General features: G+C 35.0%; 1 protein-coding gene across 5 annotated transcripts in view; it reads left to right on the forward strand.

The window, feature by feature from the left end:
- The window catches only part of ADGRB3 (adhesion G protein-coupled receptor B3), a 739,102-nt gene that overhangs the window by 434,923 nt on the left and 287,507 nt on the right, over window positions 1-16,672 (forward strand). For all 5 annotated transcript variants that reach the window (XM_032340376.1, XM_032340375.1, XM_032340373.1 and 2 more), the window contains one exon: window positions 9,193-9,236. In XM_032340376.1, the coding sequence (XP_032196267.1) occupies window positions 9,193-9,236 (44 nt within the window). The remainder of the gene's footprint in view (window positions 1-9,192; window positions 9,237-16,672) is intronic.

The following is a 16,672-nucleotide window of genomic DNA, read 5'->3' on the forward strand; positions in this document are numbered from 1 at the left end:
ATATATAATTTCTACGAAGGGGTGTTTGTATTGCTTTACTTTTTGAATTACTTTTCTACCGAGCTTTTGTCCATTTGAAAGAGATTTCTGATTTCTTTTCCCCCTGCTTAAAGTTCTTGGTAACTTTTAAGGAAAAGTCTCGAAATACTAACTAAATAAGCAGATTGATGCCTCTGCCATTGGCAGAAATTGAGTTGGAAGTTGTTTCCTAGCTACAGTTTTGTGGTTTCTTTGTTTGTTTGTTTGTTTTGGTTATATCTAAATTCCTCAGTTTGAGTAAGCGACCTTCCCACTTACATTCCAAATTCAGTTTATTTTGATTCATAATATATAGTTAATATTTTTCAAAAAGATTTCAAATAAGTACACTATTTTTGGAGCAGCAATTAGCAAACTTTTTCTTAGGAGTCATAGAGCAAATATTTTTAGATAGGTGAGCCATAACGGTTTCTGTCCCTTCTACTCAGTTCTGCTGTTGGAGCATGAAAACAGCCAGACAGTATATAAACAAATGGGTGTGGCTCTGCAATGAAATTTTATTTACAGAGATAAGTGTATTTGGATTCTACAGTATAAAGTTAATCAGCCTCTATATAGTACATAGACGCATGCTCCCCCCTTCTCGCAAAATGCCCATGTCCTAATCTCCAGAACCTGTTGTGTTACATGTCAAAAGGGACTTTGCAAATGTGATTAAGGGTAAGCACATTGAGATGGGGAAATTATCTTGGATTATCTGGGTAGATCCAATTTAATCGCCTGAGCCATAAAAAGTGGGTAACTTTTCCCTATGGCTGTGGTCAGAAATACAACATAATACTCAACTACCATTGCTAACTTTGATGATGAAGAAGAAAAGGGCCTCAAGCAAGGTGTGTAGGCAGGCTTTAAAGGCTGAACACAACCCATGGTTGCCAGCCAGGAAGGAAATGTGGACCTCAGTCCTACAACTGCAAGGAATTGAATTTTGCTGAAACCTGAATGAGCCTAAATATGGGTTTATCCCTAGATCCTCCAGAAAGTATTGTGATCCTGCCGATTCTGTCTTTGATTTCAGCCTTGTGCATCTCTTGAGCAAGAGATCCAGCTGATCTCACCAGACTTCTGACCTACAGAAACTGTGAGATAATAAATTCATGTTATTCAATGCTGCTGTTTATGGTAAACTGTACAGCAGCAGTAGAAAACTAATAACGCTGCATTGGAACATTGCAAAATTAATTTTAGATTATGCAGATAATATATATGTAAGCATTAATAGTGCCATTTTGAATCAGACATAATGCAATACTGATGATATATTATTCAATAAGAATTAATTAGCAACCTGAGATTAAATTCTGTCCTGCTGATTATCATACCAGCGCTTTAGGAACCTGATTAAAGGAATCACCAGACAATGAGATGGCAGCTGTGAAGTGGCTGTGAGATGTTAAGGAAAGTCAGAGGATGTCACAAGACAGCACCACCTAGGCAGCCACGGGAAGGGCCTTATGGAACCAGGTGCTGGACATCAGGGGCAACTTTGGCATGTGTAGATATGTTGTGCTTTTGAAGGAATTTAGTAGAACTTCTTTGCTAGTAGCTGATAGACTGACTAGTGCAAAACACTGCAGTTGCCCTTGCCTCTGCTACAATCCTATAAAAGTGTTATTAAGATACATTGTAATATCCTTTGGGCTATAAAAGGAAAAGACTTAAGCTGTCTGTTTCATATATATGAAATCTAGTTATTTAACTATTTTTTTTTTTAAGTTCCTGGCCACTCCAACTCATACTTCTGCCCCTAGGAAACCCATGTATGTGTTTGTTGGGAGGTACACCAGACTCCTGTGCAGACATTGTTGGAAATGATGTAATCATGTAGTAAGGCACTCTAAGATACCTACATAGAGGCAATGATTTTCTTTGAAGAACACACACACAAATAATCCCTGATAGTGGTTCGACTGTTTACTGTTTTCCATATGTCCAACAGGCAGTATTCATCGGGAAATAATGTATATTCAGGTTAGTAATCTATCTCAGAAATTAGAGAAGCAAGTTGTTATCACATTCACAAACATAGTGTCATCTGGTTAATGTGGGCTAGTGAGTAACCATAGCAGAAGCTGAACTGAATATACGTTCTTTCTTTATGCCCCAACTGAGTAGCTGTGAACTCCTCAAGAAAAGCTATGCAACGCGGATGGGACTCATCCTGATAAAACAATATTCTGCATTTCTCACTTCAGTGGTCTTTATACCAGTCTGCCTTAGTGAAAGGCAGCTCCTTCTTTTCCATATTGACTGGTTCTCAATGTGAAGCTCTCTACAGAACACTCATAAATCTATCCAAAAATCCTTTTATAGGCATTCTCCTGTTAAGTAGAAACACAGTATTGTAGTTTCAGTGATGTTCTTTAGACTTCAGGTGTCTGTCAGCTACCCTTTCAGAAGGGAAAGAAAGAAAGAAAGAAAGAAAGAAAGAAAGAAAGAAAGAAAGAAAGAAAGAAAGAAAGAAAGAAGTGGAGGGAGGGAGAGAGGGAAAAAGAAAGGAAGGAAGGAAGAGGGAAGGAGGAAAGAAAAAGAAAAGAGAAGAGAGAGTGTGTTAAAACCAAATTTAGTTGTTTTTAAATATCATATGAAAATACATAACCTTGAAAAAAGATATGGAGAACATTCAACAGATCATTTTCTGTTGTTGAGTTTCACACAACCTTTTTCAACTGTGTCGTACTCCTGGGTGGTATATTATACCTTCAGGAACTATGAAGCCATTTATTGTTTAAAGAAATACTCTCACTAATCAGCTTTTAGGGACAGGGCCTGTCTTAGATTTGACGATGAAAAAATTTACATCCACAAGGTCTTACCTCCTCCAGCATGCATTCTTTAGGCTTTTTTTTTTTTTTAATGTGTCTTTTCTCAAGTAGTATTAGAATTATACACAAGATATTAAAATAGTCTTTTGTAGGTCAGGTCAGTCATTTTGGAAATGTTCTCAAGAGATTCCCAAAATCTTTTTGTACAGTTATATAATAACTAGAGTTAAGCTTTAGTAGAGAAAGAAAGACAACATAAGCTTGGCAAAACCCAGGTATTTTTAATGCAATACCTTTATGGCTAAAATTTTGAAAATTAAAGAGAGCCTATGAAATGTCCATTGAACAATCTTCCTCCCATCTACATGCAAGAAGTCAATGTACAGTGCACTAGAAGATGTGACAGGGAGAGTCAACCTGGAACATCTGAGTCAGAAAATTGGAAATGTTGATATAGTTATGATGAAGTCAGTGCCCTTCTTCATGCCCTTAGATGCGCGTCTGCTTGTTTGCTTTACCTCTATAGACAAGAGGATGTATTGTTTTAAAAGGACTATGAAAGGTACAGGAAAGTTAGACATTTCCAGACTTGGAAGTTGTGATGGCATATGAGCACTAAGCATTTGGAAGCTTGAAGAAAAACGGGAGAAAGAAACCATATAATTTCTCTTGTGTGTGTCTTGAGCAGTGTTCTTCAGATTGGATGTGGATAAAAACTATGTAGAGGCAGTAATAATTAAAATGCACATTCCTAGGGATAGCCCCAATCTCAAAATATGTGGTGCCAAGGACTCTACATTTTTGATAAGCACCCCAGTTGATTCTAGAGTAGGTCCAGAAAAAAACCATTGGAAAACACTAAGATAGCAGGAGTGTAGTAAGCATAGTATGTGGATTGAATTTACTCAGAATGGAATAACACCAAAGAAAAATTAGAGAAACTTGGTCTTCACTCATTTTTATTGTGACTTTACTCTTATCTTTTCTGCGATCAGCTTCAGATCTCTGCTCAAATATTGTCTTATGGGTGAAGGCTTCCCAGTATATAATATTGCAACTAATTCACTTCCCATTCTTTCCTCTCATTGTGATTTACTTCTTGTCATAGCACAGATTACCATCCAGCATGTTATATATTTATGTTTTTATTTTGTCTCTCTCCCTGCCCCCTTCACTATAGTTAAATCTATGAAGCAAGAATTTTGTTTTGTTCACTGCTATAACCTCAGTGCTTCAAAGGGTACCTGGAATATAATACGTGTTTACTAAGTGATTTATTTTTTTGTATGAATGACTAAATGAAATTTATCATAGTGAGAGTAATTTACCATAGGGAGATGTATTTAGGGTATTCTATAGGGAAAAAAAAAAACTGACTTGGAAGAGAGTTTTGAAAGAGGAGGAATGCACTTATGAAGTCATTTAGGAATCACTGAGAGCTAGAACTAGAAAGGATGTCCAAATTCCCTCTTCTATTCAAAAGAAAAAAGAAAGAAAAGAAAGGAAAAAAGAAAAGTTATGCAGATCAAAGGAAAAGAGAACCACCTATAGAAATACATTGACAAAGCCAGTGATATATTATATTGTTAAATAGGTACATTGGTTTGTTGATGTGGAAACAGAAAAGAAGTAAAAGTAAAAAACAGCAAAGACTATTAAAGACACTTGAAAGTTATATATTGAACAACTATGGTAATGAGGAAATTTGGGTCATGGTACATTTTTTAAATGCCTTAAAATCGGGTGAGTAGAAATATTTATTTAACTTGAGTTCAACTATTCTATTTTGAATGGGGTCAAGAAAGTTCTTTGTTGTTTGTTTCTTTGTTTACTTGTTTTAGAAAAAATGTGTTTTTCAAGAATAAAGTATCCTTTCCAAAAGTTTTCAATACATGCAGTTTTTATATTTTAAGTGTCAATGAGATTGACAGCTACGGAAATGAATTTTCTTAAGCACAATTGTCTCATTTGGTTGAGAATTGTTTGCTTCCTTAGTTTAATGCTTTTTGTTTGTTTGTTTGCTTGTTTATTCAACAGACAGAGATCACAAGTAGGCAGAGAGGCAGGCAGAGAGAGAGGAGGAAGCAGGCTCCCCGCTGAGCAGAGAGCCCAGTGCGGGGCTTGATCCCAGGACCCTGGGATCATGATCTGGGTTGAAGGCAGAACCTTAACCCACTGAGGCACCCAGGCACCCCAATGCATTTCTTTAACCAACTTCTATAGGCTAGTGCATAGCTCACCCATTATCCTCTTGCTCCTGTCATTACATTTTATTACTCTCTGTTGGGCTCACCATTTCCTGTTATCAATTTCCAGTAAATTCCTCATAACAGATCTTGTAGCAGAGTACCTTTGAGAAAAGTGTTTAGAAATTATAACAAATACTTAACAAGTGGTTTCCCAGCAGAACCTTTTAGACAGTGGTTGTTTTTTTTTTTTTTTTTTCATGTTTAGGATTCACTCATCATTGATGTTTGCTTTATGTTTTCCATTGCACATTCTTTTTCTTTAAGCTCCTGGTCTATCCAGATACTAAGATTTCTTTAATTTGTTTGTTCTGCTTATTTTTCTAAACTTCAATTATTTAAATAACTGACCTCAGCTCACAGACCTACGTGTTGGTAACTACACAAGAATGAACCCTTACAGATGGTGTCTGTCATGTGTAAGTTCCAGAATGTAGAGTGAAACACAAAATTGAGTGGTGCATTTTGGAACCTATAATAATTTTCAAGTAGATACTTTTGAAATTTTCACAAGGACAAGAAGAGAGAGAAGCATGAGATAAAATCGAAGAGATGAGGGATGAAGAAGGTAGAAGATAAAACTAAGGTTTACGATGGTGTGGATTAAGAGTAGAATAAGCATTTTTCACCTTTATTCTTTTATCTGAAAATAGAAATCAGTTTCATTAGGGGATTTAAAAAGGAAAGATATCCAAACAATTAAGGTTGTTTTATATTTCTTTCTGAGTATTATTTTTTGTTATAACTTGTTATGAATTCTAAATATGAAATAGTAATCCTATAATCAGTATCCTATATTGGTTTACATAGAAATTTAAGTTTACCTAACTCATACTTTACTAAAAGAAGTAAACTAGATTCAGAAGAATTATTATCTCAGGTTCTTCACCCATAATTAGCTTCTATATTCATGAAAAATATACTCCCATACCCCTCATTGTGATATTTCAAGGATAATTTATTTTCTATAAAGTGTTCTGAGATCTTTTGAACAAATTCCCTGATAAAATGTAGTATAGCTTTATGATACAACATTGTAGCTATAGTAAAGATTTCTTAGAAAGTCACAGACTGAATGAAAATTTTAACTAAAACCAGATAGGACCTCATGGGACAGGGGAAGAAAGCTACTTAGAAAAAAAAAGAAATGGAAAGAATAGAAAAGAAAACAGTTTGAAGCACCTTTCCCTTCTGTGACCCTCCCTAGATCTATACCTCATGTAGAACCACATTAAGACTCACTTAGTTGATAAACTTGATCTAACACAAGCCATGATGTCCCTCATTTCTCCCTTACACAGTATATTATGACAAGTGACACTTATAAAACCATGTCTCTTTGTTGTTATATGAATATTAACATATATAAACATAAACACACATATGTGTGTTCCTCATCAACCTCCTTGAGGCTATAACCTTCTTAGGGAAGGAGCATTTTTATGCCAAGAGCATTGTTTATAGGTATTAGCATTTGACAAGAAGAAAGATACCTTGGATATGCAGACTTTGAGGGATTTTGGTAATGATGTTAAAATATTAGAATTAGTCAAATGTCCTAATTATAATGAAAAATAAAATTGGGGTGGATTTCACAAATTTTACAATCACTATTTTTAATGTTTATTTCTAGTGAAATTTTTGAACAGATACAGTAAACAGCACTTAGGCAACATTTTACAAAGAGCCTCCCTAGACTTTTATTTTATTTTTTTTTAAAGATTTTATTTATTTATTTGACAGAGAGAAATCACAAGTAGTCAGAGAGGCAGGCAGAGAGAGAGAGAGGGAAGCAGGCTCCCCGCTGAGCAGAGAGCCCGATGCGGGACTCGATCCCAGGACCCTGAGATCATGACCTGAGCCGAAGGCAGCGGCTTAACCCACTGAGCCACCCAGGCGCCCCTGCCTAGACTTTTAAAGAGGTTGTTTTGCTGGATATACTTTGGTGATTATCTACTAAAACAAGACTGAGGTGTAGGGGTCGCAGCCAGGGAAGGAGCATGTCCACCTATGGAACGGAGCCAAAAGCTGGTTTTATCTTCCTTGACCTAGTCATCATTTTTATTAATGATTTGGTTCAATGAGGGGATAGACACCATGCTTGTTTCTTAATCCTGTAACAATTAAAAAGTTTTGAATCAATAGTGAATGTGTGGGATCTCAAAATCAGGATTCAAAAAGTCTCTCCTAGGAGACTTTAATGTATAAGTAGTCAAGGTGAGGAAGAGACTCCCAAAATATCTGATACAGTCATAGCTTGCAATATTAGGAATATGGCATCTTACAGGGGAGGGACAATAACACCACTTTTTTCTGCACAGGTGGGACACATATTGATGGTTTCCCTAAACACACCTCAAAACTATGTGCTCTAAGAAATGAGTGATGTGGAGAATGAGAGAACTTGAAACAAACAGCGTACATTTAATAAAGAAGAGGGCTCTTCATGGGTAGAATAGCATCATATAAAGGAAGAATTTTTAGCTAGTTTCAAAAGGGCAAAATAAGGCCCAATGAATGTGACAGACAGACAGAAAGAAAACACTTAGACAATTAGTACTCTTTAAAACAGAAAGCACTTCCCAAGATAATGAAAACCTCATGGCGTCATCCTGAGGGCCAGGGGGGCTACTCATACATATACAATTATTGAACTGAATAAATATTTGATATTTTTTAGCATATTTTCATTAGACATGATTCAATACAAAATAATCTATTGATTGAGAAGATATTGCAAGCCATGATGTATAAACTTGTGTAACCGCTATGTTAGACACCTGAAACTAATGTAACATTGTGAGCTATTTAAGAAACAACAACAACAACAATAACATTTTGCCCTGGACTAGATGTGGCCACATCTGCATTTTCTCTCAATTGATTTCAAACGAATGAGATGGTCTTTAAACGATAATAATAGCTCTACTGGGACTTGAGCGTTTCTACACTTTAGATTACTCTTATAGGAAGGAAATGATAAAACTTTATGTTTCTTGGGGCGCCTGGGTGGCTCAGTGGGTTAAGCCACTGCCTTCCGCTCGGGTCATGATCTCAGGGTCCTGGGATCGAGTCCCACATCGGGCTTCCTTCTCTCTCTCTCTCTGCCTGCCTCTCAGTGTACTTATAATTTCTCTCTGTCAAATAAATAAATAAAATCTTTAGAAAAAAAAAAAAAAACTTTATGTTTCTTTCCAAATTCAAAAGAACATCCTATTTTATGCTTCTTTCTCTATCTTCACTCTATAGGTATGACTATTATAATTAAGAAGACATACAAAGGGGTTATTAAATAGTGGATCTGGTTTAGTTCATACTAATTGTGAAATACACACCAAAAGGGCAGTCGTGACTTGCTAGGAGGAGGTGGCACATTGGGGCAGAGGAGCTTGCACATCATGTACAAATTTATACTTAAAATCCCTTTAATGACACTTCATTCTTCATACTTTAAGGGAAAGCTAACTCAGAGAATGCTATGAGGTGCATCGATTTTTATTTCACTCATCATCATTATTGAATAAAATGGTTTTTTTAAAAAATGCAGCTATTAATAACCCATTTTTAGAAAAAAAAAAGGAGGAAAGAAGAAGAAGCTATCGCTATCCAACACGTTTTCTGGAAATGGACAGTTAATATAACCATCTCTTGCCCCTAGGAAGGCGACAACCAGAGACTAATAAGGGTGGCAGTGGTTGTGTTTGTAACGTGTGCGTAATACAGAGTGTTTCCCTGTGATTTACACTGCGTAGGTACTTTGGTCTTCAGAAAGGAAATAATCCAACAATTAATATTTTACAGGTTAAAAAAAATGAAATCTTTTACAAATTAGGTAATTTGTAAACTATCAAAATATGGACCTTGTGCCAAATGAGAGCTTCACTTTCAATTTTTAAAAGAAAAACTAAATACAGGTTATGACATTTGTAATAAACGTATTGTTTTCATGATTAGAATTTAATGAAATGCATCACTAACGCTGAGGAAGGACAAATTTTTTATGCAAAATAAATAGAGATGGAGTCTTTAAAGTATCATACTGAAAGATAAGAAAGCTGCCATTCTGTTTGCATTTCACATAAAACTTCCATTTTTGTTGTATGTATTCAAGAGACATTTCTTCTTTCTCTGCTTATTTTTAGGGTACTTTGAATCCCTATTGTGTGTTATGGGATGACTCAAAAACGTAAGTGACAGATGTTTTCTTATATTACTCTGGGTTAAATATTCAAAGCACATTAAGTTATTTCAGCTGCCTGCTAGTCAACAGGAATATGATAAGTTAGTGGGATGTGAGTTACACTCAGAAGACATTCTCCTTTGTGCATCTGCAGGACAGGATGATGAATGTGTCTGTGTGTGATGATGCCATCAGATTACGTCCCAAGATAGAATTGTGTTACCTAATATGTAAGGCACATTGCAATGCAAATTCCATGAAGATATTTTAAAAGCTCTAATATTTTAAAATCATAGAAGCTCAAATGCTGTTTCAACACTTTGCTCTAGTCATTCAGCTTAGCATTGCAGAATAAAATGCAATCTCTATGGTCATTTAGCCAATACATTTCTTGCATGACCTTGAATCTATTATCAGAGTAATGTGATATTTATATGGCTCTTCCAAATTGTTTTGTTATAAATACATTGAGTGACATTTAATTTTCTTATTCATATATTTTATGAATTCATGAAGACAAAGGAAAACCATTGCAATAAATAAGGATTAATAATTCTTCGATGCGTTCCTTTGTACAAGAAATTGCAATATATCTTGTCAAAATCATCTTAGTCTTATTAGTAATCCTATGGGATTTTAAGGATAGTCTCACAGAGCAGAAAACTCCTGATTAAGTGTTAATTAGACCCTTACACTTTAAATACTTAGGTACATTTATTTCCAGATTATACAGCTGTTTTGTTTTGTTTTGTTTTGCGTGGAGGGGAGATAAATATCAATCAATTCCAAAGGCTAATACTGCCCTGTGGATGCTGTCAGATAGGGTACCATGATGTTGAGTTCGAGGTATTCTAAGATTTTCTCCAGTGTTCTTCACCCTAAATCTAATCTACAGCTGAGGTTTTACTATGCTACTTGCATCTCACCAGTAGCTGTACTGGAGAGTCTAGAAAAAGGACATAATTAGAATTCTAGGTAAAGAAAATATCTACTGGATGTGATTATTTCTAGGATACTGATATAGTTTACATTACAGTATTTATGTGGCTGATGAATCAGTAATGTTGGGCATATTATTTGCTGTAGATTCTGATATTCTAGGGATCCTCTTCTTCAAGGAATTTTAGTGCCATAAGGAGAATCCACATTGCCATGATGATGACATGCACTGGATGTCCTCATAGATGTCATTATTTTTTTCTTTTGAAACACAATTTTGAAATCCATGGTAGTAAAAGCTTTGCAAGCTTTGCTCTCTACCATTAGAGAGAGAAGACTCGAGTAATATATTCTGACACACTGTTTAGTATGTTGTATAGTCAAGGGAAGAATGAAATGCTACAAACATCTAAATGAATATTTTCTACTTAGGAAAAATATGCCATCTTAAACTCCTGATTATAGCTACTTGCATATCTTTGTGAATAATAATCAACTTTGATGTAGTTTTATTATCTTTTTAATGGTTAATGTGCTTCATATTAATCCAAACAGGGGAAGTGTTAGTTTTTCCTAAAGACCCTTGGAACTGTTAAAGGAATACTATGAAGAAAGAGCATTCCTCTATTTTGTGACTCTCTTGGTTTCCTTTCACAGAAGGTCTAAGCTTTTAAGTTTAATGGAGAGAGATATTGGTGTTTGAGGTTAGTGCTAATCTTGGGAATCAATCATACTCTTTCTCCAGCATCTGCTAAAACATCACTCTTATCCATGACAAAACAAACAAACAAAACCGCAATGTCTTAGCTTTACAAAAATCAACTTTTAAGTTGTCCTTGAAGAAAACTATTCAGTCAGAAGTATGGTAATCCGCCTTTCAAAGTAGATTATCTGAAGAGATCAGTGTAATTCATGTTTCCTTGATGTACCTGAAAAGTAATCAAAACTGACAGAACTTCTGTCCCATCACACTTTTTATCAGAGTGTTTTATCATTAAGTTGTTTTTCTGGGTGAGTTTTAAATAATGAAGGTTAAGACAACTTTATTTATTTTTTTCACATTTGTTTTATTTTGATCATGGTCATATATAGACATAATGACTTTACCGATACAGTGATTTCAACTTTGAGTATAAGTGCTCTAAGTATAGTTAGTCGTGAAGAGATATGGCTACTAATTTTTATACAGAAAAGAGTTTACTTAAACAATGCTCTCAAGACTGCATTAATAAAGTTGAAATGTAATTTTGGTTTATGTTATCAGAATGTCTTACCTTTTTCATTGAGTTACAATTGATATATAACATTATATTTGTCTCAGGTGTACAACACAATGATTCGATATTTGTATGTATTGCAAAATGATCCCCACAGTATGTCTCCTTAACATCCATCACCACACACATAGTTATATATCTTTTTCTTGTGATGAGAACTTTTTTTACTCTGTTAGCGACATTCAAATATGCGACACAGTATTAACTATAGTCACCATGCTCTAAATTATATCCCCATGACGTTTATTGTATAATTTTGTGTAACTGAAAGTTTCTACCTTTGACCTCCTTCGCTCTTCGCTCATTTTGTCCACCTCTTACCCCCCTTCCCTCTGGCAACATCAAATTGCCCTACTTTTAATTTTTAATTAATTTTTATTATAAAATTATTATCTGAGTATCATTTACTTATAAAATTTTAAAAATAACTGCTAAGGCAAAAGTCCCCATTAATCATCACCAACTTGGATGTCTACATCCACTCATCTCCCCAAGGTCACTTCTACTTATATTTTGTTATGTGTAATTTCAGGTATCCACGCACGCATTGACATATGTATGCAACCATAAAAATTAATACTATTTTTACATAAATATTATCATACAGTATGTAACATTGGCATCATCAATTTTTAATTTCACAATATACTGTGGAAATTTTAAAACTGTACTACATATGTTACACTTTCTTGTATGTACTACATTACATAAATCTATCATAATCGATCTAGTATTCCTAATATTGATGGCATTGAGGTGATTTTAAATTTTTTTAATGGAATGTATTGTGCTTCTGTGTACCTCCTTGTACATCCCTTTTTGAGGTTGTCTCTGACCATCCGGTTGAAAGTGTTATTCTCTTATTCTCCGTATATCACCCAATTTTATATTCTTCACAGCATGCATTCCTACTTATTTATTTTTGTTTGCTTATTGTCGGTCTCCTCCACCAGCAAGTAAATGCCATGAGAGAGATACTTTATCTTTCTTATTCATCACTGCACTCTTAATGCCTAAGACATCCGCACACAGTATATATTCAACAAGTACTTCAACCCAATTCTTGTGTTAGTTTTGCCCAAGAATCAATATTTGCATTTTTCTCAGGTACTGTTTCTCTTTAAGAATTATTTCTATTTATGTTTCATCTTATTAGTTCCATAACAATTAGATCTAACATTAGAAGTTTTAAAGGGAGAATGCTTCATCTTGGTATAATACTCAGGTCCATTATAAATGGTCAATTTTATTTCTAATTATAATTACCCTGATAATCCCAAGCAAGGATATTTTTTTTTAATCTGATTGGGTACAATAGTCTCAGACAATTTCAAAACATATTTTCATCTTGCTTTGGCTAACTAATTGGCGGGATGCAGAAAATTTTCATTATGAGTGACCCATGCAATTAATTGAAAGTACTTCCTCACCTCAGGAAAGGTTTTTTGGTTAGGAGAAGCGTTTCTTTTTAAATGTTTAAATGTTTTCTTTTAATATAGCTTACAAAGTTATCATTAAGATAATAATTTGCACATTCTTTGGGACACTCTAAAGTTAGATTTTGTGTATTAGATCATTTTCTGGAAAACCCATAAATTATCTATGGTCTTTTAATTAACTTGTGGCTGTTCTCCATGGGTCTGAGTAACACCATCTGATGCTGTCAGGTCTGTGAAGGATCATGTTTGTTTTCAGAAAATGTTTCAGAGTGTCAATCATGTGAATTTCAATTATAATTTTGTAACTATTGCTAAAAAGTTTTATCAATCCATTTATGAGTTATGTGCCTCCCTTGTGGTCCAAAACAAGAATTTTCAATGGGCTTTCCGTTTTTCTACAATTAGAATTGATTTAGCAATAGTCACATTTTGATTGAGATTGATACCGGCTTGTTTTATCTCAAGTAACTGAATTGCAGTGATGCCTCTCCTTTGCCTCTGTTGCCCTTGTTTCTTCATCGCCGGGACTTTTCCCTCTCTTTAGTCATTTATATTGGTAGTCACCATTTCATATACCTGACAATATGATTCCTAAAAATATAAAACTAACACTCTGGCCTCATGCCGTCACTCCAGAGGTGTCAGCATCATTTTCTTTGCTTTTCAGGCGACTGACATATTCATGCCATTATGGAGAAATGATGTCATAACTTCAGGGACATACACTTAAAAAAAGCTCTGTTAGCTTTTAGGAGTTCACCACAATTACTCAAAGCATTACTGTCACTGGGTAACCAACCTTTCCTGTCCATGTGATAACCAAAGGATAAAACTCTTTCATAAGGCCCTATTCACACTGTCAGACTCAGCAAATTGATATGGACAAAACTCAATATCCTTACAATTATTAGAAAGGACCAGAAAGAACAAGGGAGAGATCTTGTTGGGGACTTAATTTATACAAGAGTTAAAAAAGAAAGTAGGCAAAGAACATTATGCAAAACAATAATATGATGGTCCTATTGTTTGGGGTTTTTTTATTTATTTAATTTTTAAAGTTTATTTTCAGTGTAACAGTATTCATTGTTTTTTCCCCACACCCAGTGCTCCATGCAATCCGTGCCCTCTCCAATACCCACCACCTGGTTCCCCCAACCTCCCACCCCCTACCCCTTCAAAACCCTCAGATTGTTTTTCAGAGTCCACAGTCTCTCATGGTTCACCTCCTCTTCCAATTTCCCTCAACTCCCTTCTCCTCTCTAACTCCCCTTGTCCTCCATGGTATTTGTTATGCTCCTCAAATAAGTGAAACCATATGATAACTGACTCTCTCTGCTTGACTTATTTCACTCAGCATAATCTCTTCCAGTCCCGTCCATGTTGCTACAAAAGTTGGGTATTCATCCTTTCTGATGGAGGCATAATACTCCATAGTGTATATGGACCACATCTTCCTTATCCATTCATTGGTTGAAGGGCATCTTGGTTCTTTCCACAGTTTGGCGACCGTGGCCATTGCTGCTATAAACATTGGAGTACAGACGGCCCTTCTTTTCACTACATCTGTCCTATTGTTTTAGATGATATACAGAAGCATCCTTTACAGACCTGCAATTACCTAACTGAAATCTTTTCTTGATTAGCAATGAAGAAAATGAAGTCTGTATTCAAAATATTCAGCATACATCTAGCCATGATTCCAGTAGAACACTATTTCTGGAATTTCTTAGTGAATTAAGTAACCAGACATAGGATTTTAAAACTATTTAACTTCAAAAAGTGTTATTACTTTTATTGCATAGATTGCTCTGTTCAAAATACTTTAAGGGGGGTGACTGGGTGATTCAGTCAGTTACATGTCAGACTCTTGATCTAGGCTGAGGTCATGATCTCAGGGTCATGAGATCTAGCCTGGTGTGGGGCTCCTCACTCAGTGGAGTCTGCTTGAGAGTCTCTCCCTCTGCCCTTCTCCCAACATGTGCATGTACACACACTCTATCTCTCAAATAAATAAAATAAATCTTTAAAATATGTTAAACTCTAATGGAGTACATCATGGTAGTCAGTACTTTGGGAATAAATTACATGATTATATTACGCATAGGCTGTTCAGTCTTCCAAATTAACCTTGTTATGTGCAATTTCCAGTATGCCCAGTGTATGTCCTTGGTAGCAACATGGTCATTTTTACTGGACAGTCTAAGTTCATGTTTGCCCTTCTGTAGTGAGAGTGGTAAGAAATAAAAAAACTATTTCTGACCTGCATTTATTATAATTTTGTCTTAATTGGCATAGTCTGAGCCCATATGGCTCCAACTGCAGAACCAATTAAGATGTCAGGGTTCCGTGGGATTTCCCACTATCCGTTCAGTGATCAATTCTTTTTTTTTTTTTTTTTCAGTGATCAATTCTTAGATAATATAAAACTATGTTAATACGTTATATTTCCGTTCATTATATTCACACTGACAGAAACAAGAATATTAGACTTTTATGTTATCAAAATACAAGTCATTGTAAATTAAAATTGGCCAATTTCCAATAATTTAGATATTGTATCATGAATCAAAAATAATCACACGCAAATTCGTAACAGTTATTTGTTTTCAGATATATCACTGATAAAATGTTGCTTTTTTTGCAAGATAATTGTGCTTTTGAAAAAGTACTAAAATTAATAGAAAAATCATAATACTTTGAGAAAGTAGCAAGACAATTAAAAATTCATTGATAGGAAATTAAATGGAACTTTCTTTATTTTTCTGTCTTACACTGTACATTACTTTTTGAAGTTTTCTGGTATCCACAGCTGTGCATTGCCTCATAAACCCATTATAATTCAAAATGACTTTGCTTTAGCTTTCTTCAGAAAAATATTTCTTTTTCCTCCCATGAAAATGTTTTAAATCTTCTTGGGGAACCTGGATAGTTCAGGTGGTTAGTGTCTGACTCTTGTTTTGGATTCAGGTTAGGATCTCATGGTCCTGGGATCAAGCCCTGTGTCGGGCTCCATGTTCAGCTGGGAGTCTGCTCGGGATTCTGTCTGTCCCTCTCCCTCTGTCTGCCCATCCCCCACCCCGCCCTTGCGTAATTTGTCTCTCTTTCTGTATTTCTTTCTCTCAAATAAATAAATCCTAAAAAAATAATAAAATAAAATGTTTTAAATTTTCTTCAGAATGTTTTGAATTTCATAATAGATCTTATGATATTGAATTAAGTTTCCTGAGGTATTTTTTGCCTTTGTTAGTATATAAGTAATCCCTTTTTAACTGATATAGTCTAGGTATGTACCTGTAATATTATTACCAACTCAGTATGTCCAATAGTGTGAGCAATAAAGTTCAAGAAACATTGCATTATGCCTTCAACAGTGTATTCTGAGAACTGATATTGGGAGGAAAATGGAACCACATGTTTTTTATTGTAAGCCATGCCTTGATCCTCTAAAGTAAGGGTTAGGAAACTGTAGCCTATAGACTGTGGAACAAATGCAGACTGATATCTGTTTTTGTAAATAAAGTTTTATTAGAAAACAGTAACATCTATCTGTTTACGTACTGTTTGTGACTGCTTTTGTCCTACAACTATGGTGTTGAGTCATTGCAACAGAAACCATATGGCCCACAAATTTTGCAATATTTGCTATCTGGTTCTCAATGGAAGAAGATTGTTAACACCTATCCAAAACATTGTTTTCCAGCATTTTCCATGTCCTGGTATACATAGAAAATAATTTTAAAGCACATTGGGGTAAATGAATAAAAATGTTTGAAGCAGAAACAAGGTA

Source organism: Mustela erminea, chromosome 4 (assembly GCF_009829155.1).
Source record: "Mustela erminea isolate mMusErm1 chromosome 4, mMusErm1.Pri, whole genome shotgun sequence".
In the NCBI taxonomy this organism is placed as follows: Eukaryota; Metazoa; Chordata; class Mammalia; order Carnivora; family Mustelidae; genus Mustela; species Mustela erminea.